Source organism: Melanerpes formicivorus, unplaced genomic scaffold (genome assembly GCF_026170545.1).
Source record: "Melanerpes formicivorus ecotype bairdi unplaced genomic scaffold, bMelFor1.0.p_v2 SCAF_1, whole genome shotgun sequence".
Lineage (NCBI taxonomy): Eukaryota > Metazoa > Chordata > Aves > Piciformes > Picidae > Melanerpes > Melanerpes formicivorus.
In genome coordinates this window covers 64,093,351-64,116,778 of record NW_027142353.1, presented here as the reverse complement: position 1 = coordinate 64,116,778, position 23,428 = coordinate 64,093,351, and the positions used below count along the sequence as shown (strand labels likewise).

General features: G+C 47.6%; 1 protein-coding gene across 1 annotated transcript in view; it reads right to left on the bottom strand.

Annotated features, from left to right (window-relative positions):
* Nucleotides 1-23,428, bottom strand: part of LOC137444526 (mastermind-like protein 2) — a 93,503-nt gene that overhangs the window by 8,343 nt on the left and 61,732 nt on the right. The window contains exons 3-4 of the mRNA XM_068145334.1: nucleotides 5,308-5,514; nucleotides 3,567-3,678 (exon numbers count right to left, since the gene is read on the bottom strand). Coding sequence (XP_068001435.1) covers nucleotides 3,567-3,678; nucleotides 5,308-5,514 — 319 coding nt within the window. The remainder of the gene's footprint in view (nucleotides 1-3,566; nucleotides 3,679-5,307; nucleotides 5,515-23,428) is intronic.

Here is a 23,428-nt window from a genome sequence, read left to right as displayed (position 1 = left end):
CATCTAATCAACTAACCCATGGCACCAAGCACCCCATCCAGTCTCTTCTTAAACACCTCCAGTGATGGTGACTCCACCACCTCCCTGGGCAGCACATTCCAATGGTCAATCTCTCTTTCTGTGAAGAACTTCTTCCTAACATCCAGCCTAAACCTCCCCTGGCACAGCTTCAGACTGTGTCCTCTTGTTCTGGTGCTGGTTGCCTGGGAGGAGACCAACCCTTCTCTCCTTCCAGCTGATCTACATGTTTGTGGAGCCACTTCACTTGCTGCTGATATGAGGCCCCTCCTGGGGTGACCCTGCCAGCTGCTGAGCAGCCCCAGGGCTACCATCACACTGCACCAGCAAACCCCATGCTCTTCAAAGGGCACAGGTGGACAGTACATGGGCTGTACTTGCTGTGCACAAGACAAAGCTTCCTCTCTCTTTGTATTGCTATTTTTATCCTTTTATTTTTAATTCAAGCATTTTCCACTCTGATTTCTCCCAGATGGGAAGGAATGCCTTCCCTGGCAGTGCTGTGTGCAGCTGCTGGGCACTCCAGGCTGTGGCCATTTGGAGAAATGCTCTCCCTGCCCGATTCACCTGCTCTTGTCTGGGGGTTTCCTGCCATGACATGGCACCGTGGGGAAAAGCATAGAGACCCAGAACACTAAACCATATGTCTCCAAGCCCCTGTGTTATTTTATTTAACTTCTTTTTCTCTTCTTCCCTGACCTGAGCAAAGATATTCCCAGAAAAAGGGAACAGATTCCCTGCTGTTTCTCCCTTATGCAAGAGTTTCCTAATCACTCCATCTGGTAGCTTTGTCGTGAGCTCCCAGCACAGCCCTTTCTCCCAGGCTTGCCTGAAAAGCTGTTCTGCTCCCCTGCCTTGCTCAGCAGGGACCTGGGATGTGAATGGGCAAGTGCTGCCAATCCCACATGTTTCAAACCAAGAAGATGGGAATCCAAATACCACAAGACTGGCAAAGAGTCCATCAGATTAAGAGCAAGAAGGAAAGCCACATAACAATGGTGATCTACTTGCTTTGGAGCCTTTCACAGACGTGGCTGCAGTCATTTCCATGTTCTCTCTCAGGGTAGAAATGTATTGTTGGTAAGTAAAAGCCAAGAATCTCAGTTAATCATTTGATTCCAGGAATGAGCCTTTAAACAACACACCAAATCACAGGAATTCTCCAGAAAACTGCTGGGATTGCTGGGAGCATTTGTTTTATGGGCACAGGAGGTATCAAGCCAGCTCACAGCCCACTCTGCCCTGTGGCACTGCCCTCACCAGGGGTTGCTGTGCTGGCAGCCATGATGGTTCTATGGATTTACTGAAGATGACAAACACTCAGGCCCATTACAATAACCCCATGCAGTGCTACAGGCTGGGGTAAGAGTAGATGGAGAGCAGCCAGGCAGAAAGGGACCTGGGGGTTCTGGTTGATAGTAGGCTGAACAAGAGCCAGCAGTGTGCCCAGGCAGCCAAGAGGGCCAATGGCATCCTGGCCTGCATCAGGAACAGTGTGGCCAGCAGGAGCAGGGAGGTCATTCTGCCCTGTACTCTGCACTGGTTAGGCCACACCTCAAGTCCTGTGTCCAGTTCTGGGTCCCTCAGTTTAGGAAGGAGGTTGAGCTGCTGGAAGGTGTCCAGAGAAGGGCAACAAAGCTGGGGAGGGGTTTGGAGCACAAGCCCTATGAGGAGAGGCTGAGGGAATTGGGGTTGTGCAGCCTGACTCAAGGGAGAGCTTATTGCTCTCTACAACTACCTGAAGGGATGTTGTAGCCAGGTGGGGGTTGGTCTCTTCTCCCAGGCAACCAGCACCAGAACAAGAGGACACAGTCTCAAGCTATGCCAGGGGAGGTTTAGGCTGGAGGTGAGGAGAAAGTTCTTCACTGAGAGAGTCAGAATCATTCACCATTGGAATGTGCTGCCCAGGGAGGTGGTGGAGTCACCATCACGGGAGGCGTTTAGGAAGAGACTGGATGGGGTGCTTGGTGACATGGTTTAGTCAATTAGATGGTGTTGGGTGATCTTGAAAGTCTTTTCCAACCTGGTCTATTCTATTCTATTCTATTCTATTCTATTCTATTCTATTCCATTCCATTCCATTCCATTCCATTCCATTCCATTCCATTCCATTCCATTCCATTCCATTCCATTCCATCAATTTCCTGCTGCTACAACTTGTAAACAAACCAAAAAGGGCTGCACCAACATTGCCTGTGCAGCTCTTCTGCACATAGCAGGGCTGCTGGCCAGCAGGTAGGAAGGGAGCAAGCTCCATATGGAACCTTGTTACAATTGTGATAGAAACAGAAAATATTTTGCTCCAAAGGACAGGTAGTGAAGGAATGACTCAGAGCCTTTGCTGAATTTGTGGACAGAAAATCAAACAACTCAAAACATCCTTTATTGCCTCAGTGTGTTGAACACACAGACACAGTAGAAGGCAGAGATTCCGAATGATAATTAAAGGTACAGATGCTTTGCACTGTAAAGAATATCCTTTGATCCCATCTGCTACATTTCTCCCTAACCCCTCTCTCTTCCCAGATTTAGATTGGATATTAGGAACAAGTTCTTTACCATGAGAGTGCACTGAAACAGGTTGCCAAGGGAGGGAACTGAGGCCTCATCCCTGGAGATTGCCAGAGTCAGGCTGGACAAGGCTATGGGCAACCTGATCTAGTGGAGGATGTCCCTGTTGACTGCAGGTGGGTCGGATCAGATGACCTTTGGAGGCCCCTTCTAACCCAAACCATTCTATGATTCTGTGGTTCTATGATCTTTTCCTTACTCTGTCTTTGGTCTTAGAGCAGGATCCAGATAACCAGCAAGGTGAACAGCATGAAAAGCTGAAGAGGCAGTCCTGTAGTCCCCAGACTGGACTCTCCAACAAGGTGAGGGCACAAGAGATGAAACAAAGGACTAGTCCTGAAGTCTTGGGCATTTTCTGCCCTGGGCAGTTCTGACAGAAAGGAGGGGCTTTCACCCTCCTGTTTGACTGATCTGTTGAAATGCTGCTTTTAGAGCAGCAATGAGGCCATGACTGTGCCACATTTAACATGCCAAAAACTGAGATGGTGTTACATCATGTATTTGAAAAGTAGTATGAGGCTCCTCATGCTGTACATGAGCTGCCAGTCACAGGGAAGGAGGGTTCTGATCTTGGTCTCTGAAGCAAGATGTACCACCTACTTGAAAGAAGCATCTGGATGGAGTGATGTTATGCAGTCAAGAGGACACCTCTGTATCAACTCTTTAGGTGCCCATCTGCCCCAGGCAGTACTACTGAGGGGGGTGATAGCCCCTTCTTCCCCCATATCTGAGAGATGCAGCATCAGCATGGATGAACCACTAGCTGATTCTCCAGATCATACAACAGCACTTCTCAGTGGTGGGGGTCAGTAAGGTAAATAGCATAGGAGGGCAGCAGCCACCACCTGCTGCCTCTGTGGTGATGTAAGTGGATGCCCAAAATATCAGCCCCTGGTCACCAGTGGATGCATGGCTCTTCTGGATTGTCTTCTGGCTGGAAGGAAAGAAACAGTTTCACTCAGTCCATAGGCACTTACCAGGATATTGGTTCCCTTGTTGCATGTTGACCATGTTCCTTCTTTGGTCTTTATAATCTGGTGGTGGTCTTGTCAAGTGCCTGTTCAGTTGATCTTGTGGAGTTATTTTCTCCTAGAAGATTAGATTAGAAATGTATTGATTTGCTTTTCTTTCTGCTCTTCTGGCCCTGTGTTTTGCCCAATTCTTTCTTTTCTTATTATGTACAAAGCTGAAGTGCTCCTTCCTGCCACCCTGCCTGGAGGGACGTCTATGACACTGCCATCACCCACTACAGTCTGTCTGGAAGCCTTTCTGCTGGTTGCACTGGGTTTGTTTCTGGCCTAACTTTCCTTAAAACCATGGAGAGTTTCTCAGCCTCTGAGAACTGCACTGCAGTACAACACATCTCATGTTCACACCACCATCAGGGACTGCTTATCAGACAGGTGGGCCTGAGGGTTTCTCGTGGCTCCCTCTCTGTCTATGCACCTGGCTTTGCTTTCAGAGAAAGCACAGGGACAAAGCACACACTCAAGTCTAACCCAAACATACAGCCAGGATGTAGCTGGGGGGCAGCAAGAGTCCAGATCTGCATCAGTGCTCATTAGTGCGCTTCACTCATGCAGCTTGGTGCCATGGGTTACTTGATTAGGTGGTGTTGGGTGATAGGTTGGACGTGATGATCTTGAAGGTCTCTTCCAACCTGGTTTATTCTATTCTATTCTAACAAGAGGACACAGTCTCAAGCTGTGCCAGGGGAGGTTTAGGCTGGAGGTGAGAAGAAAGTTCTTCCCAGTGAGAGATATGCCATTGGAATGAGCTGCCCAGGGAGGTGGTGGAGTCACCATCCCTGGAGGTGTTCAAGAAAAAATTGGCTGTGGCACTTGGAGCCATGGTTTAGTTGTCAGGAGGTGTTGGGTGATAGGTTGGACTGGATGATCTCTGAGGTATTTTCCAACCTAATTGATACTATTCTATTCTATTCTATTCTATTCTATTCTATTCTATTCTATTCTATTCTATTCTATTCTATTCTATTCTATTCTATTCTATTCTACTCCACTCCACTCCACTCCATTCCATTCCATTCCATTCCATTCCATTCCATTCCATTCCATTCCATTCCACTCCACTCCACTCCACTCTATTCTATACCAGTGGGCTCTAACACTTACCACTGCCAACAAGCCCACAACCTCCACAGCTCATAAAATGACCAGAAACTATCACCTGATTTCTCAGTTACCAAGGGAGAGAACTGGCTGCAAGTATTTGGAAGTGCAAGAACAAAACCAGAAAGCATGACAGATGAATGATGCCAGCCAAGCACACAAACTTGTGTTGAACACTACGTCAATGTACCTGATCCTTGTGTACACACAGGTGCTTTATACCTTGCAGCCTAGGCTGCAGAGCCTGGAAGTCAACTTTCCTCTGTGGCTGCAGTAGCACAGCAGTGAACTTTAGCTTATTATACAAAGAAAACCGCTGACAATATTCATGTGCCTCAAATCCAGCATATTCTTAGATTGTTCTCATAACAAAACCACAGTAGCTTGGATTCCTGAGTTGTTTTATATAAACTGAAGAAGGTTTCAAAAGAGCTTAGGCAAAGTGTTGAATAACAGGGGGCACACTCTAGAATTCCTAGGTGTTGGCAAAGTGACCTCAAGGTTTTGGGGTCTTTCCAACACTTAGATTACTTTCCAATTGGTTTTGTGATAATCCTTTCCCTGTAAAATAAGGGACTAGAAAACTTACAGCTTCTGCTGCCAACATCTGCTGCTGTAGAAGGAGTTGTTTTTGCTCCATCATCTGTCGTTGCAGAGCCTGTTTCTTTTCCATCAGTTGCTGATTCAACATTGATTGCTGGGATGAGTTCATGTAACCACTTCCAGTGTTTGGATTCGAGCAAGAACTGGAGCTTGGAGTAGGGCCAGCTCCCTGGCCTACCACAGAGTGTTGATCCTGAAACAGAAGGAATGGGTCAGGAAGGCTGAAAATAATAACAAGCATCAAGAAAAGGAAATAATCTTTGTTTGGTGTGATTAGCTCAAGTAGAGGACACAGCCCACAGCCCACTCTCAGAACAAGTGACCTGTACGAAGGCTTCGACAACCTGAGAGGACTGAGTAACTTCATCGCTCATGGAAGGCTCTGACAACGTGCCAGGTGGTTCCAGTGGAAAGCCTCCATGTGGTACCAGAAGCTTGGGAAATGTTAACAGAAGGAAGGGAGCTGTCCTGGGGATCTTTCAGGAAATTTGCATCAGGCTGTACAGCAGCTTGCTTGACCACAAGGGAACAAACTCGGCATCTGCTGGCTCCCACCATCTGGCAAGCAGCAGCGAGAAGTTACAGACTCGTTGCTAGAAGTGGCATCTATGCTTAGAGCATACAGCAGTGGTAGATTGCTACTGGATGTGGCCATTTTCATTCACCTGCGGGGTGGTTTCAGGCTCTGCCTTTAAAATTTAGCTACAGATTGGGAGCAGAAAGGTAGAAAAAGATAAATACTATTGGGGGTGAAAAGGAGAACAAAAGATTCTTCTAAACAAATCCCTTGGGTGAATATCTGGAATAAGAGGAGCTGTACCAGAACAATTCTTCCCTTTTCTCCTCTCTTCTGATCTCTGGCTGGTTTTGCTTTGCTCAGGAGAGATAATCTGCGTGCTCTGGTTGCCCTGGGCTAAGTCTAACTTACCTGCTCCTTTCTCTTGTCCCTTTTGTACACAGGGGTAAAGGAGGGAGAAGCTAGTAGCTTCCCCTGGTCCTTGGCCAGGGAGGTCCTTAGGCTGTTTATTAGTTGTAAATATTTGAATAGAATAGAATTAACCAGGTGGGAAAAGCCCTTTGAGATCATCAAGTCCAACCTATCACCCAACACCATCTAATCAACTAAACCATGGCACCAAGTGCCCCACCCAGTCTCTTCCTAAACACCTCCAGTGATGGTGACTCCACCACCTCCCTGGGCAGCACATGCCAATGGCCAATTACTCTTTCTGTGAAGAACTTCTTCCTAACATCCAGCCTAAACTTCCCTTGGCACAGCTTGAGACTGTGTCCTCTTGTTCTGGTCCTGGTTGCCTGGGAGAAGAGACCAACCCTCACCTGGCTACAAGCTCACTTCAGGTAGCTGTAGACAGCAAGAAGGTCTCCCCTGAGCCTCCTCTTCTCCAGGGGAGGTTTAGGCTGGAGATGAGGAAGAAATTCTTCCCAGAAAGAGTGACTGGCCATTGGAATGTGCTGCCCATGGAGGTGGTGGAGTCACCATCCCTGGAGGTGTTTAGGAAGAGACTGGATGGGGTGCTTGGTGCCATGGTTTAAGTTGATTAGATGGTGTTGGGTGATAGGTTTGACTGGGTGATCTCAAAGGTCTTTTCCAACCAGGTTCATTCTGTATGCTGTATACTACAAAGTAATCCAACTTATCTTCCTACCATCTGGCCTGGAAGAAGCAATGACTGCTATGGGTATTTCTATTTTAAAACAGCTCTGTGGTTTTCAGATGGGACTCCACGAGTGAGCAGCTAGCTAAAGTATTGGATGACTTTGACTGGAATAATCCCCATGCGTGTCCAGAGAAGGGCAACAAAGCTGGGGAGGGGCTTGGAACACAGCCCTGTGAGGAGAGGCTGAGGGAGCTGGGGCTGCTTAGCCTGCAGAAGAGGAGACTCAGGGGTGACCTTATTGCTCTCTACAACTACCTGAAGGGAGGTTGTAGACAGGCAGAGGTTGGTCTCTTCTCCCAGGCAGCCAGTACCAGAACAAGAGGACACAGTCTTAGGCTGCGCCAGGGGAGGTTTAGGCTGCAGGGAGGTCAGGAGGAAGTTTTACACAGAGAGAGTGATTGCCCATTGGAATGGGCTGCCCAGGGAGGTGGTGGAGTCACCATCATTGGAGGTGTTCAGGAGAAGACATGATGGGGTGCTTGGTTGCATGGTTTAGTTGATTAGGTGGTGCTGGATGATAGGTTGGACACGGTGATCTTGAAGGTCTCTTCCAACCTGGTCTGGTCTATTCTATTCTATTCTATTCTATTCTATTCTATTCTATTCTATTCTATTCTATTCTATTCTATTCTATTCTATTCATTTGAGTCTATTTTACTCTACTCTACTCTACTCTACTCTACTCTACTCTACTCTACTCTACTCTACTCTACTCTACTCTACTCTACTCTATTCTATTCTATTCTTCTGGAGCCACCTGCAGCCCCCAAGGTGGTGTCACAAACCCACCCTTCAAAATGTATTGGGCTCTCACACAATTACACCCCAGTTGCAGGAGGAACCCAGGATTGCTTGGCACTGCCCCATTTTTTTCAGCCCTTATGTTAGCTGCAAGATAGGAGCTGCCTCCTCCCACCGGCGCTGCCTGCCAAGCTGTTGCGCAAAGCCTTTTTGTCTTCCTTCAAATATTTTGAAAAGAAAAATATGTTACAAGCAATTGGCTTCGACTTCTACACTCAAAAGGCATCTCCAGCCTGGACCCAGCCACATGTTACAGCCATTAATAGCATTCATCTGTTGTGCTCTTGCACAGATAAGGCGGGCTCCCCGCGACGGGCTTCCACGGTCCCGCACGAAAAGGAGGAGACTTGATGGGGTGCTTGGTGCCATGGTTTAGTTGGTTTTGTGGTGTTGGATGATGGGTTGGACACGATGATCTTGAAGGTCTCTTCCAACCTGGTTTAGTCTATTCTATTCTAAACTGAAAAGCCAAACAGCAAAGCCTAGCTTTAGCTCACCTTATTCCCTGCCTGCCCCTGTAAGCCTCAAACGGTCACACATGGGGAGGGCTTTTGTGCTAAGACAAACACTGTAGTGTCCATTCATGGTACCTATCAAAGAAAGGCCCTCTGTAATATCAGTTGGCACAGCTGGTTGGCAAATAGGACCTTAGAATAGAGCCAGTTTCATAGAATCATAGAAACAATAAGGTTGGAAAAGACCTGAGAGATCATCAAGTCCAACCTGTCACTCAAGACCTCAGGACTCACTAAACCATGGCTTCCAGTGCCACCTCCAATCCTTTTTTGAACACCCCCAGGGACAGGGACTCCACCACCTCCCTGGGCAGCACATTCCAATGGCCAGTCTCTCTTTCTGGGAAGAATCTTCTCCTCACCTCCAGCCTAAACTTCCCCTGGCACAGCTTGAGACTGTGTCCTCTTGTTCTGGTGCTGGTTGCCTGAGAGAAAAGACCAACCCCCACCTGGCTACAACCTTCCTTCAGGTAGTTGTAGAGAGCAATAAGGTCTCCCCCGAGCCTCCTCTTCTCCGGGCTAAGCAACCCCAGCTCCCTCAGCCTCTCCTCACAGGGCTGTGCTCCAAACCCCTCCCCAGCTTTGTTGCCCTTCTCTGGACACCTTCCAGCAACTCAACATCTTTCCTAAACTGAGGGTCCCAGAACTGGACACAGGACTCAAGGTGTGGCCTAACCAGTGCTGAGTACAGGGGCAGAATGACTTCCCTGCTCCTGCTGGCCAGAAAAAGCAGAGAGCTGGCAGGACCCCGGGCCATCAGCACCTTTCTCCCTTTTGTCTTCTCTCTTTCTCTCCAAAGCTTGCTAGGAGTCTCTGAAAGCCTTTTGCAAGGTTGTGATTCTGCATTCATAGTTCAGAAGCAGTTCAGGAACACCTGGCTGGACAAAGATGTGCAAACCTTTCACCTCTTTTTCCTGGAAATGCCTTGAACTGATGAATAATTTTGTTGGGACAGAAGTGAAACAATGGTTTATTTTTTACCCAACCACAATGCCCACAGAAGCTGTTTGCTTCCCAGCCAGGAGCACTGGCCTCTCTATCACAGGATGGGCTTCTGCTTCTTGTACACCTTCCCTTGAAAGGATAGTGTGAATTTTCCCACCTCCCTCTTCCTCTGTGGGGCAGCTCATTCTATGGCTAGTGCCAGGTCAGGAGTGGCAGCACTGACTTCTGCTCTCCTTTTGTGCTAGTTCTGGCTTAAGAAGAAACAAAGAATACCAAGAATAAAGGAAAAAGCTTCAGATCAGTTCAGGGAAAGCTGCTCAGCAATGGATGCCTGCCTCACCAAAAACTGCTTCTGGAGGAAGAGCTGAGCAAAGATTTGTTTTGTCTGGTCACTGAACCTGTGCATGATGTTCCCACTCATAACCAGTTTGATTCAGTTGTGTTAGTTGGCATCACAGACTCTATAGAGCGAGGGTGGTGGAGATCAAGGCACCTCTGTGGGTTCTTCAGGGACCAGTGGCTGTACTGACCCTATGAACTTCTCAATGGCATTATGCTTTGACTGCAAATCACCTCGGACATCTCCTTGGAGGAGGAGAAGGACTCCGAGGAAAGGCTCAGTGAAGTCCTGCCACTTTGTTTCTTAGGCTGGTGGCAAAGCCCAGACCCCCCATGGCCCCTGGTGTGAACTTCCAGTGCCTCAGCTGGCATGCTGCTTTCCACAGCCAGAAACTGAGGTTCTCTAGCAGCCCCTGGCACCAGGCACAGGCTAGTACCAGGCTTACTGAGAAAAGCCAATCTCTTGCAACTTGAGGAAGCCTCAGGGCACAGGGTGCTCCTCTTGAACAGCCCATCATAGCACCTGCAAGTCCCCTTCTGAGACATCTCTTTCCTGCTACATGTAACACAAGCAGCAACAGCCCTTCCTGCCAAACGTTGAGGCTTCCACGGCCTCCAGACACGGCCTGCTGATGCCCTTGCCTCAGGCAAGGGAAGGAAAGTTACAAGACCGTGTCAGAGTGACTGTCAGGGAGATCACATTTAGCTATAGTGAAAGTTAAAGACTGTTCTCATTTTTAGGACTAACTCCCACTCCTGACTGGAGCACAGAGGGCTGCTTTCTGTGCCAGTGTACACTGTGAGAGCCCCAAGTAGTTCCTGTGGTTATGCTGATCTGCAACAGCTGAGCATCTCATCTACGTATGAGAGCTGGAAAGATGGGCAGAAACAGAGCCAGACTGATTCTCCCTTTCCTTATTGCTTGTTCAGACCAATGGGAGTGAAAAGTAGCATCTTCCTGAGCACCTTAAAGTCATCCAACCCTTTTTTTTTCATATCTGGAACACAGAGCCTAAAAATGAATCTCTAAGTGCAGGTTCCTACCTAAAACCCTAGATCAGATTCTCTCTAAACTGCCTTCTGGAGCGCTCCCTTTGCTATCCTGAGGGATGTGGCTGCATAATTAGGCTTTAGATGCCTAATTTAGACAATTAAGTTACGAGCCCAGATTAGATGGTAAGAACATTCCCTTACACTTCTCATTTTAGAACACTTCTAGTCACACTTGAGTAAGATGCCTGGAGGAGTGTGAACACCCCTTGATGTGCCAAGCACTAGCAGACCACTTTCTAAGGATGTTGTATAGAGGGATCTAAAAGCTTCTCGAGTTAATCACGCAGAAGATGCTGCTACATAGCTGAGTTTCTCATTGCTGCAGAATAGTTTCATGCATTCCAGCAAGATCACTTTCACATGTGTAAACAGCATTTGAAAAACTGGACTCCAAGAGGAGGGTTTGCTGTGCCTAGTGCCCAGAGATACAGCTGGGTGAAAACTGCAAAACATTTCCCCTCAGAAATTTGTCTGGGCCCCTCAGTTCAGGAAAGATGTTGAGTTGCTGGAGGGTGTCCAGAGAAGGGCAACAAAGCTGGGGAGGGGTTTGGAGCACAGCCCTGTGAGGAGAGACTGAGGGAGCTGGGGTTGTTTAGCCTGGAGAGGAGGAGGCTCAGAGGAGACCTTATTGCTGTCTACAACTACCTGAAGGGAGCTTGTAAACAGGTGGGGGTTGGTCTCTTCTCCCAAGCAACCAGCACCAGAACATGAGGACACAGTCTCAAGCTGTGCCAGGGGAGGTTTAGGCTGGAGGTTAGGAAGAAGTTCTTAATAGAAAGAGAGATTGGCCATTGGAATGTGCTGCCCAGGGAGGTGGTGGAGTCACCATTACTGGAGGTGTTTAGGAAGAGACTGGATGGGGTGCTTGGTGCCATGGTTTAGTTGATTAGATGGTGTTGGATTTTAGGCTGGACTCGATCTCAAAGGTCTTTTCCAACCTGGATAATTCTATTCTATTCCATTCCATTCCATTCCATTCCATTCCATTCCATTCCATTCCATTCCATTCCATTCCATTCCAAGTTGGCTTAGCCACAAGGAGCTATCTTCTGTATTCCTCTCCTGTAGATATTGGATCTCTCAAGACAAAGCTTCAGGGCCAGTCATGTTTCCAAGGCACATACATAAGGAATCGTGGACACTAGCATCTGCAATTTCACAAGCCCAGGCTGTCTGCCAGAAATAATTGAGCCTTCATCCAACCAGAGAAGGGAAGCAAATGCTGTGTCACTCCTCCAACAAAACGAGTGACAGGGCTTGAAGAGGAAATACAGCTGAATCCCTTCAAATGGGAATCATCACGACAGCAGGGAGCACACACCTGATTCCTGCAGCCTCGTGGCTCTGAGTCACTCATTGGAGTGGCAGGTTTGGATATCAAGTGCTGCAGCAGATACTCAGGATGCAGAGGGTAAGTATTTCAGCACACTCAACTGCTGCAGCTCTCACTGGGAGGTCCAAGGAGGCCAGACTTTTTAGAAGGTCAGGGTTTTTTGGACACACTGAAATTTAAGTAGACCCCAGAACTATTTTCAGAAAGAGGTAATTCTCCAGCTACTCAGTGTGGCAAAAGTTGATACATAGGAGTAGTAGACAAGGACACTGTGTTCTACTGAAGGGTAGAGAGGCTCTGCAGAGGGACCTCGACAGGCTGGACAGATGGGCAGGATCCAACAGCATGAGATTGAGCACATCCAAGTGCCGGGCTCTGCACATTGGCCACAACAACCCCATGCAGTGCTACAGGCTGGGGTCAGAGTGGCTGGAGAGCAGCCAGGCAGAGAGGGACCTGGGGGTGCTGGTTGATAGCAGGCTGAACACGAGCCTGCAGTGTGCCCAGGCAGCCAAGAGGGCCAATGGCATCCTGGCCTGCATCAGGAACAGTGTGGCCAGCAGGAGCAGGGAGATCATTCTGCCCCTGTACACTGCACTGGTTAGGCTGCACCTTGAGTCCTGTGTCCAGTTCTGGGCCCCTCAGTTTAGGAAGGAGGTTGACTTGCTGGAAGGTGTCCAGAGAAGGGCAACAAAGTTGGTGAGGGGCTTGGAACACAAGCCCTATGGGGAGAGGCTGAGGGAGCTGGGGTTGCTTAGCCTGGAGAAGAGGAGACTCAGGGGTGACCTTATTGCTGTCTACAAGTACCTGAAGGGAGGTTGTAGACAGGCAGAGGTTGGTCTCTTCTCCTAGGCAACCAGCACCAGAACAAGAGGACACAGTCTCAGGCAGTGCCAGGGGAGGTTTAGGTTGAAGGTTAGGAGGAAGTTTTACACAGAGAGAGTGATTGCCCATTGGAATGGGCTGCCTGGGGAGGTGGTGGAGTCACCATCACTGGAGGTGTTCAGGAGGAGACTTGACAGGGTGCTTGGTTGCATGGTTTAGTTGGTTGGGTGGTGTTGGATGATAGGTTGGACACGATGATCTTGAAGGTCTCTTCCAACCTGATGTATTGTATTGTATTGTATTGTATTGTATTGTATTGTATTGTATTGTATTGTATTGTATTGTATTGTATTGTATTCCATTCCATTCCATTCCATTCCATTCCATTCTATCTCCTAGGTAAAACTGAAAGGGTCTGGTCCTCAAAGGATCCAATCCCCACAGTTCGTGTGAAACAACAAGCAGCAGGCTTTGTCTCATAGGCAGTTAGTTGTGTAGCTCCCAATAGAAACCTTTCATAGTACTTTGCCTTTTCAGAACCAACAAGGAAGATGCTCAGTCCTCAGAGCCCTGTGAAGTGCTTTGCAGTTAGTGGTGTATTTGTAGCCTCACTGTAATCCCTTGCCAGAAAGCTGCCCAGCCCTTTAGCCGCTAGCAGGCACTCTTATAACAACATTCCCACCCCAAACTCCTGAAACTTGGGCAAAGTGGGAGCTGCATCTTGCAGGGTGCAAGGCTCAGAGGCAGCACTTGCACAACCACACAGCAACAGACCCAGGAACAGCGCCCCATCCCGAGCCTCGTCCAACAATCAAGTCTTTAAGGAGAACAAAGGTTGACAGTGATTAATCATTAAGACATTTCTTGTTGCTTGCTGCACGTGTTGGAGCAGCCTCCCGCCGAGGCAGTCTGGCAGATTTCCTGTCTGTGCTATACCAGGGCCCGCGTCCGGACACACAGAGACGTCTTTTCCCCCAGCCAAGCGCACAGATGAGCCTCTTGTCTCCATCTCTGAGCACAGCAAAGGCGGAATGCCTGTGCATGCTGCAAAAATAATAACACACCCCCCCTCGGCCCCCCAGCTGTACATCTTGATTGCTGGATAGGCAGCAGAAACATCCCGTGGTGGTTTTAGCCTATGCCTTTAAAATTCAGCTGCAGATTCTGAGCAGAGAAGCAGAAGAGTATAAATAAATCACTGCTGGGTGTGAAGGAGTTGGGGCTGTTCAGTCTGGAGAAGAGAAGGCTCCCAGGTGACCTCATTGTGGCCTTCCAGTATCTGAAAAGGGCCTACAAGAAGGCTGGGGAGGGACTGCTCAGGATCTCAGGGAGTGATAGGACTAGGGGGAATGGGATGAAGCTGGAGGTGGGGAGATTCAGGCTGGAGGTGAGGAGGAAGTTCTTCCCCATGAGAGTGGTGAAGCCCTGGAATGGGTTGTCCAGGGAGGTGGTTGAGGCCTTGTCCCTGGAGGTGTTTAAGCCCAGGCTGGCTGAGGCTCTGGCCAGGCTGATCTAGTGTGAGGTGTCCCTGCCCATGGCAGGGGAGTTGGAACCAGATGATCCTTGTGGTCCCTTCCAACCCTGACTGATACTATGATACTATGAAAAGGAAACCAAAAGCTTGGAATGGAATGGAATGGAATGGAATGGAATGGAATGGAATAGACTAGACTAGACTAGACTAGACTAGACTAGACTAGAATAGGCCAGGTTGGAAGAGACCTTTGAGATCATCGCGTCCAACCCATCATCCAACACCACCTCATCAACTAAACCATTATTCTAAACAAACTCATTGGGTAAAAATCTGGGGTAAAAGGAGCTGTATCGTAACAATTCTTCACCTTTCACTTCCATTCCCATTCCTTTTCTCTTCTCTTCTGACCTGGGCTGCTTTTGCTTTGCCTGGGAGATAACGGGGCTTCTGGCTGGCCTTTGAGATCAGCCTAACACTGCTTTGGAATAGGATAGGATAGGATAGGATAGGATAGGATAGGATAGGATAGGATAGGATAGGATAGGATAGAATTAAGCAAGTCGGAAGAGACCTTCGAGATCATCGTGTCCAACCCATCTCTCAACTCCTCTTTTCTCTCTTTGGTACAGGGGGGTGCAGGAGGTTTTGGGGGTGCAGTGGAGTGGCTTCCCTGGTCTTCTGGACCAGGGGGGGTTTCCATGTTATTTGCTAACTGCAAGTATCTGTATAATATTGCAAATCCTGTATATTGTGTACATACTCATTGCATTCCATTGCAGAGTGTAGTTTTTGCTTGTAAATGCAGCTTCATTTGCTTCGGAGTGAGCTGGTCTGGCTGAGTTAATGCTCAGGGGAAACTTCAACCCAGCACACATCCAAAAGGAGATTTGTTCACCTCAGACATTTTCCCTTAGACTTCAGGGATGCCTTATTAGTATTTTACCATGTGCACCGTGATGAACTTTTAATGTCACCTCCTGGCATAAGGTACATGTGAGGGTCTCCCTTTCAGAGAGATGCTGCTTGTTTGTAATGAAAATAACATGCAGGCCTCGAAAGTTCCACACAGGAGGTTATTGTGAAACCTCTGCATCGGAACAGGAATGTTGGCTCCATCCGAGTCGATGGCAAACCTCCAGTTGACTTCAACAGGGTTAGAATTTCCTCCCAGGTCTCCAGCCAGCTACACAGGCAGAGTGGCACTTTTGACTTGGAGCAACCTCAGCTTACACCTTCTGGACAGATGCTTCCCTGGTTCAGAGAGACACCAGCAAAGAGCCTCCACTAATGTACCTGGGCAAAGACTATCCTGAGGTCTGTATGGAGCTCTTGCTCTTAAATGCCTCATGTGCTCTAATTTATATTGAAGTAAGTATGGCAATAAGCATGAAGGGTGAAGACTCCTGCCAGGGGTCACACACATAATGATTTGTTCCACTTTGGCATTATCATTATCAGCCAGGGCAAGAGAAAGGGACCCTGAGGGTACTGGTTGGACAGTAGGCTGAAACATGAACCAGCAGTCTGCCCAGGTGGCCAAGAAGGCCAATGGCATGCTGGCCTGTATCAGGAATAGTGTGGGCCAGCAGGAGCAGGGAAGTCATTCTGTCTCTGTACTTAGCACTTAGGCCACACCTTGAGTCCTGTGTCCAGTTCTGGGCCCCCTCAGTTTAAGAAGGACATCAAAACACTTGAACGTGTCCAGAGAAGGGCAACAAGGGCTGGGGAGAGGGCATTGAGCAACAGCCCTGTGAGGAGAGGCTGAGGGAGCTGGGGCTGTTTAGCCTGGAGAAGAGAAGGCTCAGGGGGAGACCTCATTGCTCTCTACAACTACCTCAAGGCAGGTTGTAGCCAGGAGGGGGTTGGTCCTCTTCCTCAGGGCAAACTAGCACCAGAACAAGAGGGACACAGTCTCAAGCTATGCCAGGGGAGGTTTAGGCTGGATGTTAGGAAGAAGTTCTTCACAGAAAGAGTTATTGGCCATTGGAATGTGCTGCCCAGGGAGGTGGTGGAAGTCACCATCACTGGAGGGTGTTTAGGAAGACACTGGATGGGGTGCTTGGTGCCATAGTTTAGTTGATTAGATAGTGTTTGGATGATAGGTTGGACTCGATCTCAAAGGTCTCTTCCAACCCAGCGTAGTGTATTGTATTGTATTGTATTGTATTGTATTGTATTGTATTGTATTGTATTGTATTCTATTCTAATTCTATTCTATTCTATTCTATTCTATTCTATTCTATTCTATTCACCTAAGTTTGTGGAGACCCAGGGGCTGATAAGATTGCATGGGAGTAGTGCTAAGTGAAGTAGCTGAGTGTGGAACATCTATTGTCAAAGGCCACTATTTCCACAACAAACACCCCACACCCCCAAAACCCACAAACCCACAACCAACATGCTGAGGGCCATCTTGCTGAGAGGACATTTTGCTTAGGAGGATGCTGTGTGAATGCAGCCATCTTCCAGACCTGAATCTGCCTGATGTTGTCATTGTAAGGTCAGGACAACACTGGTGTGCTAGCATTTGCAAAAGCTATTACTTTTGAACAGATCTAATGGAAGTAGAGTAAACAACCTCACAAAAAAAAGAGAGATGATGACATAACATGGAAATGTTCCTCCAGCAGTAAACCCAAGCAAAGCAAACATCATGAAAACCCTCTGTTTTTTTAATGTGCTACTTTTTTCTGCAGGAGGGTATGAGGGAGGTAGGCAACCTGGACAAAATATTTAATGAAGAAAGACAAAATGACACACAAGAACAATAACTACAGAAAACCCCACATCACTGAGGCCAAACACTTGAATGCAAATGGGCACAACATGTGACTGTCCAGAGAGGCACATACTAAGATCAAAGCCCTCCTGCTGAGAAATACACAACGAGAGCATCCTTAAACTGAAGCCTCCTGAGATGTGCTTTACATCTTTCTAAAGCAACAGTTCTGAACTCTGATGGACAAACAATGCAGAGTATAGAATCGAATCAGAGAGAAGAGAAGAGAAGAGAAGAGAAGAGGAAGAGAAGAGAAGAGAAGAGAAGAGAAGAGAAGAGAAGAGAATGAGAAGAGAAGAGAAGAGAAGAGAGAGAGAAGAGAGAAGAGAAGAGAAGAGAAGAGAAGAGAAGAGAAGAGAAGAAGAGAAAGAGAAGAGAAGAGAAAGAGAAGAGAAGAGAAGAGAGAGAAGAGAAGAGAAGAGAAGAGAAGAGAGAAGAGAAGAGCACAGAAGAGCACAGAAGAGCACAGAAGAGCAGAGAAGAGAAGAGAAGAGTCCTGAGGAGTTTAGGTGTTTGTCCAGCCATGAGAGTTTAACTGCTTCCTCACTACCTCTCTGGTAGCATTAGTGGACACGGTAATGCTGCAGAATGGTTACTTTTTGATCTGGCTTCAGGAGAAAAAAGTGAATCAAAGATGACAGAAGTTCACTACCACAGTATGATGGCACAGGCCCCTTCATGGACACCCTGGGACCATCAAAGAAAGGCGCAACAGTGCTTGGATGTAGTGAGCTGTTTCCTGTGTTCTTCATCCCAAAGCCTTAGAAAGCTGAAATAGAGCCAGCTACAGAGGTCAGAATAGCTCAGGAATACCTACCAGGGACTGGTCTTGCCTTGGAGATCATGCCTGAGGGGAATTATCTGGGGAACAGGCTCCTTAAATCAGATGAAGCAAAACCAAAAAGAATGATACTTGTGGCATTTATTTAAGCTATTTACTGTCCAAAATCCTGCAGCGTGGGAAAGAATAACAGAGGATCCAGGGCCCGCTGTACTGCAGCTATCAGATAACGTGTGACTCTGGAGAAAGGAAAGACTGGTGCCAACAAATACCTCCTTGGACTTCTTTTGCTCATTTTGCATTCTCCTTGTGCAAGAGCAGTGAAAACCTGCTTTGCATCCCTGTTTTTAAATAGACCTACTCATGTATGAAGCAGAGCAGGTGGGCAGGGTATTCCTGTCCTGTTTTCATTCTCTGAGAAGGGGAAATGCAATTGCCTGTGTCTAAAATTCATAGTATCATAGTATCAGTCAGGGTTGGAAGGGACCACAAGGATCATCTAGTTCCAACCCCCCCCTGCCATGGGCAGGGACACCCCACACTACATCAGCCTGGCCAGAACCTCAGCCAGCCTGGGCTTAAACACCTCCAGGGACGCCACCCCCCAACCACCTCCCTGGACAACCCATTCCAGGTTCCTCCTCACATCCAAGCCTGAATCTCCCCACCTCCAGTTTCATTCCACTCCCCCTAGTCCTATCACTACCCTGAGATCCTGAGAAGTCCCTCCCCAGCCCTCCTGTAGGCCCCCTTCAGATACTGGAAGGGCCACAATAGGTCACCTTGGAGCCTTCTCTTCTCCAGACTGAACAGCCTCAACTCCTTCAGTCTGTCCTTATAGGAGAGGTGCTCCAGCCCTCTGCTCATCCTTGTGGCCCTTCTCTGGACACCTTCCAGCACCTCCAGATCCCTCTTGTAATAGGGGCTCCAGAACTGGAGGCAGTACTCCAGGTGGGGTCTCACCAGAGCTGAGTAGAGGGAGAGGATCACCTCCCTTGACCTGCTGGCCACACTTCTCCTGATGCAGCCCCAGGATCTGATTGGCTTTGTGGGCTGCAAGTGCACATTGAGAGCTCCTGTTGAGCTTTTTGTCCACCAGCACCCCCAAGTCTTTCTCCTCAGGGCTGCTTTCCAGCCAGTCCCTGCCCAGCCTAGATTTGTGCCTGGGATTGCCTCGACCCAGATGCAGGACCCTGCACTTGGTCTTGTTGAACCTCATGAGGTTGGCTTGTGCCCACCTCTCCAGCCTGTCCAGGTCCCTCTGGATGCCCTCCCTTCCCTCCAGCCTGTCTGCTGCACCACACAGCTTGGTGTCATCAGCAAACCTGCTGTGGGTGCACTCAATGCCACTGTCCATGGCACCCACAAAGATGTTCATCCTTCAAAATTCATCCTCAAGTTATGCTGTGGCATTTCCCACATTTGGGAAATGACAAAGTCAGTACTTTACCATGCAAGAGCTTTGGGTCTCTGTTTAGCCTGTTACACTCGTGCTGTCTCTGCCAGGTAAGCACCAGGCTTTGCTGTGGGGAACACAGCATTGTCTTCTGTCCAGGCCTTTTGACATGGCAGCAGGGAGATTCAAGTTTTGTTTCCATCTTCACAAGGAGGTGAATCTTGATCCATAGCTTGAAGAGTGAGCTGATCTCACTTTCTCTTTTCCTTTAGTCTAACATGACTTCTTAATTATGTTACCACAAGTGCCAGTGAGCACATTCTGGCAACAAACAGTTCTCTTTTCTGCTGCTAAATGTGGCCACGGCTAAAAGTTTCATTTCAGTTTTCCATGTTCCTGCTGTTCTGTCTGAAGAGGTCTTTGGGTCTTTGTTTCAGGTGTTGGTAAAAATGCAGATGAAGAAAACTTCATTATGAACTGTGGCTTTGATTTGCTTCCAGCCTCTGATGTCTGTGGGGAGGGATTATTTCAGCACCCTCCTCACTGCTGTTGTGTTGCCTGATCAAGTCCTTTTCCTCCTTAGTCTCATAGTACATACTGTTGCCAGGGGAGGTTTAGGCTGGATGCAAGGAAGAAATTCTTCCCAGAAAGAGTGATTGGCCATTGGAATGTGCTGCCCAGGGAGGTGGTGGGAGTCACCATTCCTGGAGGTGTTTAGGAAGAGCCTGGATGGGGTGCTTGGTGCCATGGTTTAGTTGATTAGATGGTGTTGGGTGATAGGTTGGACTTGATCTCAAAGGTCTTTTCCAGCCTGGTCTATTCTATTCTATTCTATTCTATTCTATTCTATTCTATTCTATTCTATTCTATTCTATTCTATTCTATTCCATTCCATTCCATTCCATTCCATTCCATTCCATTCCATTCCATTCCATTCCATTCCATTCCATAGAAGCAACTAATATAGAAATCCTTTGTCAACATCACATTGCTTACTTTTTCTCCAACACATATAATCCATGAATAAGAGAGAAAGAAGGCTTGAGATTGAGTATGCTCAGCACCCTGATGGTCACAGCCATACAATTTAACAAACACAAAAAAGGACTCAATTTATTAGTATCAGGTTTTCAGGGGACAGAGTATATCCTTCTCCCTGTTTAGTGGCAGAGCTGAGGACATACAAGTACAGTAAGAAGCCTTTCACAGGCACCTGCAATGCCTGCTGAGATGTGTTGAACTAGACAGCTCAGACAAAATACTGCAGTAGAGACATCCAGCTGACCACTTAACTGTGCTTACTACAAGAGAAAGCAACAGGAGAAAGTGGCTGAAATAAATGAGCTACATGCAGTTGTAACACATACTGTAAACCATTGGTTAGACAGCAGAGAGGTGAAAAAAACCCAAAGTAGTTGGCTTTGTTTGATTTGGCTTGGCCTGTAGAGATCATCCCTTTGCTGTCCTGAGCACTACAGAACAGGAGTAGGACAAGTGAGAAGTGTTCATTTATTGCAAGATATTCCAAACCTGCATATTTCCTCTTCTGAAGAAATACCTTGAGCAGTGACACCCTTTAACCTGTCCTAAAAAGCAACAGAGAGCATATGCCTGCTTTAACTTCAAAATAAAGTTTAAATGGAATTTGCTTGCCTCACTGGTTTGTACTGTCTTGCAGGGAAATAAATTTCACCCAAAGGCTGCTTTGCAGGCTTCTGCTGCAAGCAACCTTCCCCTCTGGGCCACAAAGAAATTCACCCAAAGGCTGCTTTGCAGGCTTCTGCTGCAAGTAACCTTCCCTCTGGGCCACAAAGAAATTCACCCAAAGGCTGCTTTGTAGGCTTCTGCTGCAAGCAACCTTCCTTCTGGGCCACAAAGCAATTCATCCAAAGGCTGCTTTGCAGGCTTCTGCTGCAAGCAACCTTCCCTCTGGGCCACAAAGAAATTCTGGTAAGGTTTTCAGATGTTGCAGGCAAGAGAAGAATACCAGGTTGGAGACTGTGTGGATTCAAACAACAGGAGGAGACTCTGACACAGAAGAATTCACCTGCATTTGTTAATCAGGGTAACAGCACAAATCATAGAATCACAGAATCAATAAGGTTGGAAAAGACCTCAGAGATCATCAAGTCCAACCTGTCACCCAAGACCTCATGACTACTTAACCATGGCTTCAAGTGCCATGTCCAACCCCTTTTTTAACACCTCCAGTCTTGTGATGTGTTGAGCTGCAGGTTCAGAATGTCATGACAAAGGTTTGATACTGGGCAGCAAGGAGTTCTGATGTGACTTCTGTAGGGTTTGACATCAAAACTCTTGATAAATTGTCCTAAAGTTATTAAGAGTCTTGGTACAACCTCTCTGCTGTGCCCCTGTTTATATTACAGTGTGACATGACATGACACATAGAATACATAGAATACACAGAATAAACATGGTTGGAAGAGACCTTCAAGATCGTCGCGTCCAACCCAGCAACCAATCCAACACCACCTAAACAACTAACCCATGGCACCAAGCACCCCATCAAGCCTCCTCCTGAACACCTCCAGTGATGGTGACTCCACCACCTCCCCAGGCAGCCCATTCCAATGGCCAATCACTCTCTCTGTATAGAACTTCTTCCTAACCTCCAACCTAAACCTCCCCTGGCGCAGTCTGAGACTGTGTCCTCTTGTTCTGGTGCTGGTTGCCTGGGAGAAGAGACCAACATACATGATCTGATAGGACATGATGAGATGTAATGAGATGTGATATGCTGGGAAGTAATGTGAGTTTTAACCAGTGACACAAAGTACCTCAAGTGTGTGTCGAATTCTGCATGATTATGCAAATTAGATCACTGGGGATGTGCAGGGCTAGAAAGGGCAGGTTTACAAAGCAGTTGCTTGACATGGCAAAGAGCTCTTCCCCAAGTTCATGTTTTTCTCCAGACCGAAGGGTCTTCAAGTTCAGAGAATAACCCCTTACTGGGCAAGGTCTTTCCATAAAAATGCTTCCTTGATTTTCAGGATGTCAGCTGCACCTCTTTAAGCTTCGCCATACGTCTCTGGAATAACTTCTGTGTGACTAATCAGAGCTGAATCTCATGAAAAGAAAGTGTTAATTAAGCTTTATCTAATCTCAATCTAATCTGACAGCAGCAGCCCACATCTGCTGCTCTGCTGTGCACTCCTATTAGGACCACCTACGACACACAGATGATTAGATGTCGCAAGTATTACGGCAGCTAAATTCCAGAAAGCGCTCAGTGATTCCGACAGCCACCTTAGTAGCCAGGCCTAGTTTAGGCTGGAAGTTAGGAAGAAGTTCTACACAGAGAGAGTGATTGCCCATTGGAATGGTCTGCCCAGGGAGGTGGTGGAGTCACTATCACTGGAGGTGTTCAGGAGGAGACTTGGTAGGGTGCTTGGAGCCATGGTTTAGTTGATCAGGTGGTGTTGGATGATAGGTTGGATGCGATGATCTTGAAGGTCTCTTCCAACCTGGTTTATTCTAAGCTACTCTAGTGTTCTAAATCCAAACACCCTCACAGAGAGATGTGCCTGCATCTCTTGAGCACTTCTCAGGGAATTACTGCTACTAATGCCCATCTTGTACCTACAGTCACTGTGCAAGGATAAGGGATGATCCGAGGTATTTCCCTCCCTTGCTCAAATCAGACTTATCTGGTCTTTGTCAGCACATGCTGCATGACCTGATTTTCCTTTCTGAGATAAGTATTCCTAAGCTGCTAAAAGCTGGTCTGAAAAGCTAGCTCAGAGGTCAAGTGAAGAGGATTTCATGATTTCACTGGATATCTTCAAGAAGAACATGAAAGCTTTGGGTTACACTGCTAGCCTACCGGCACTATATGTAAGCTGGGCACAATGAAGTCTTGCAGTGCTCAGCCCACTGGTGGAAAGCACATCTGCCTGGAGATACCACTGGTCTACTAGCCAAGGCAGCTGGGAGTTTAGGTAAATAAAACAAATTAAAAGGAAAAAAAACACACACATTTAAACAGTTCTAAGGGCTGGGCTCACACCTTGCAACCTGCTGTAAGCAGAGGTCTCCAGAGAGTCACCACAAAGACTTTGCCTTTCTTTGCTCCAGGATTTCTGGCAGGGAGAAATTCTCTGCTGAAATTTAAGGCAAAACTCCCAGCAACTGAAGTGGGGCCTCCCCAAGAGTTTGCACAGCTC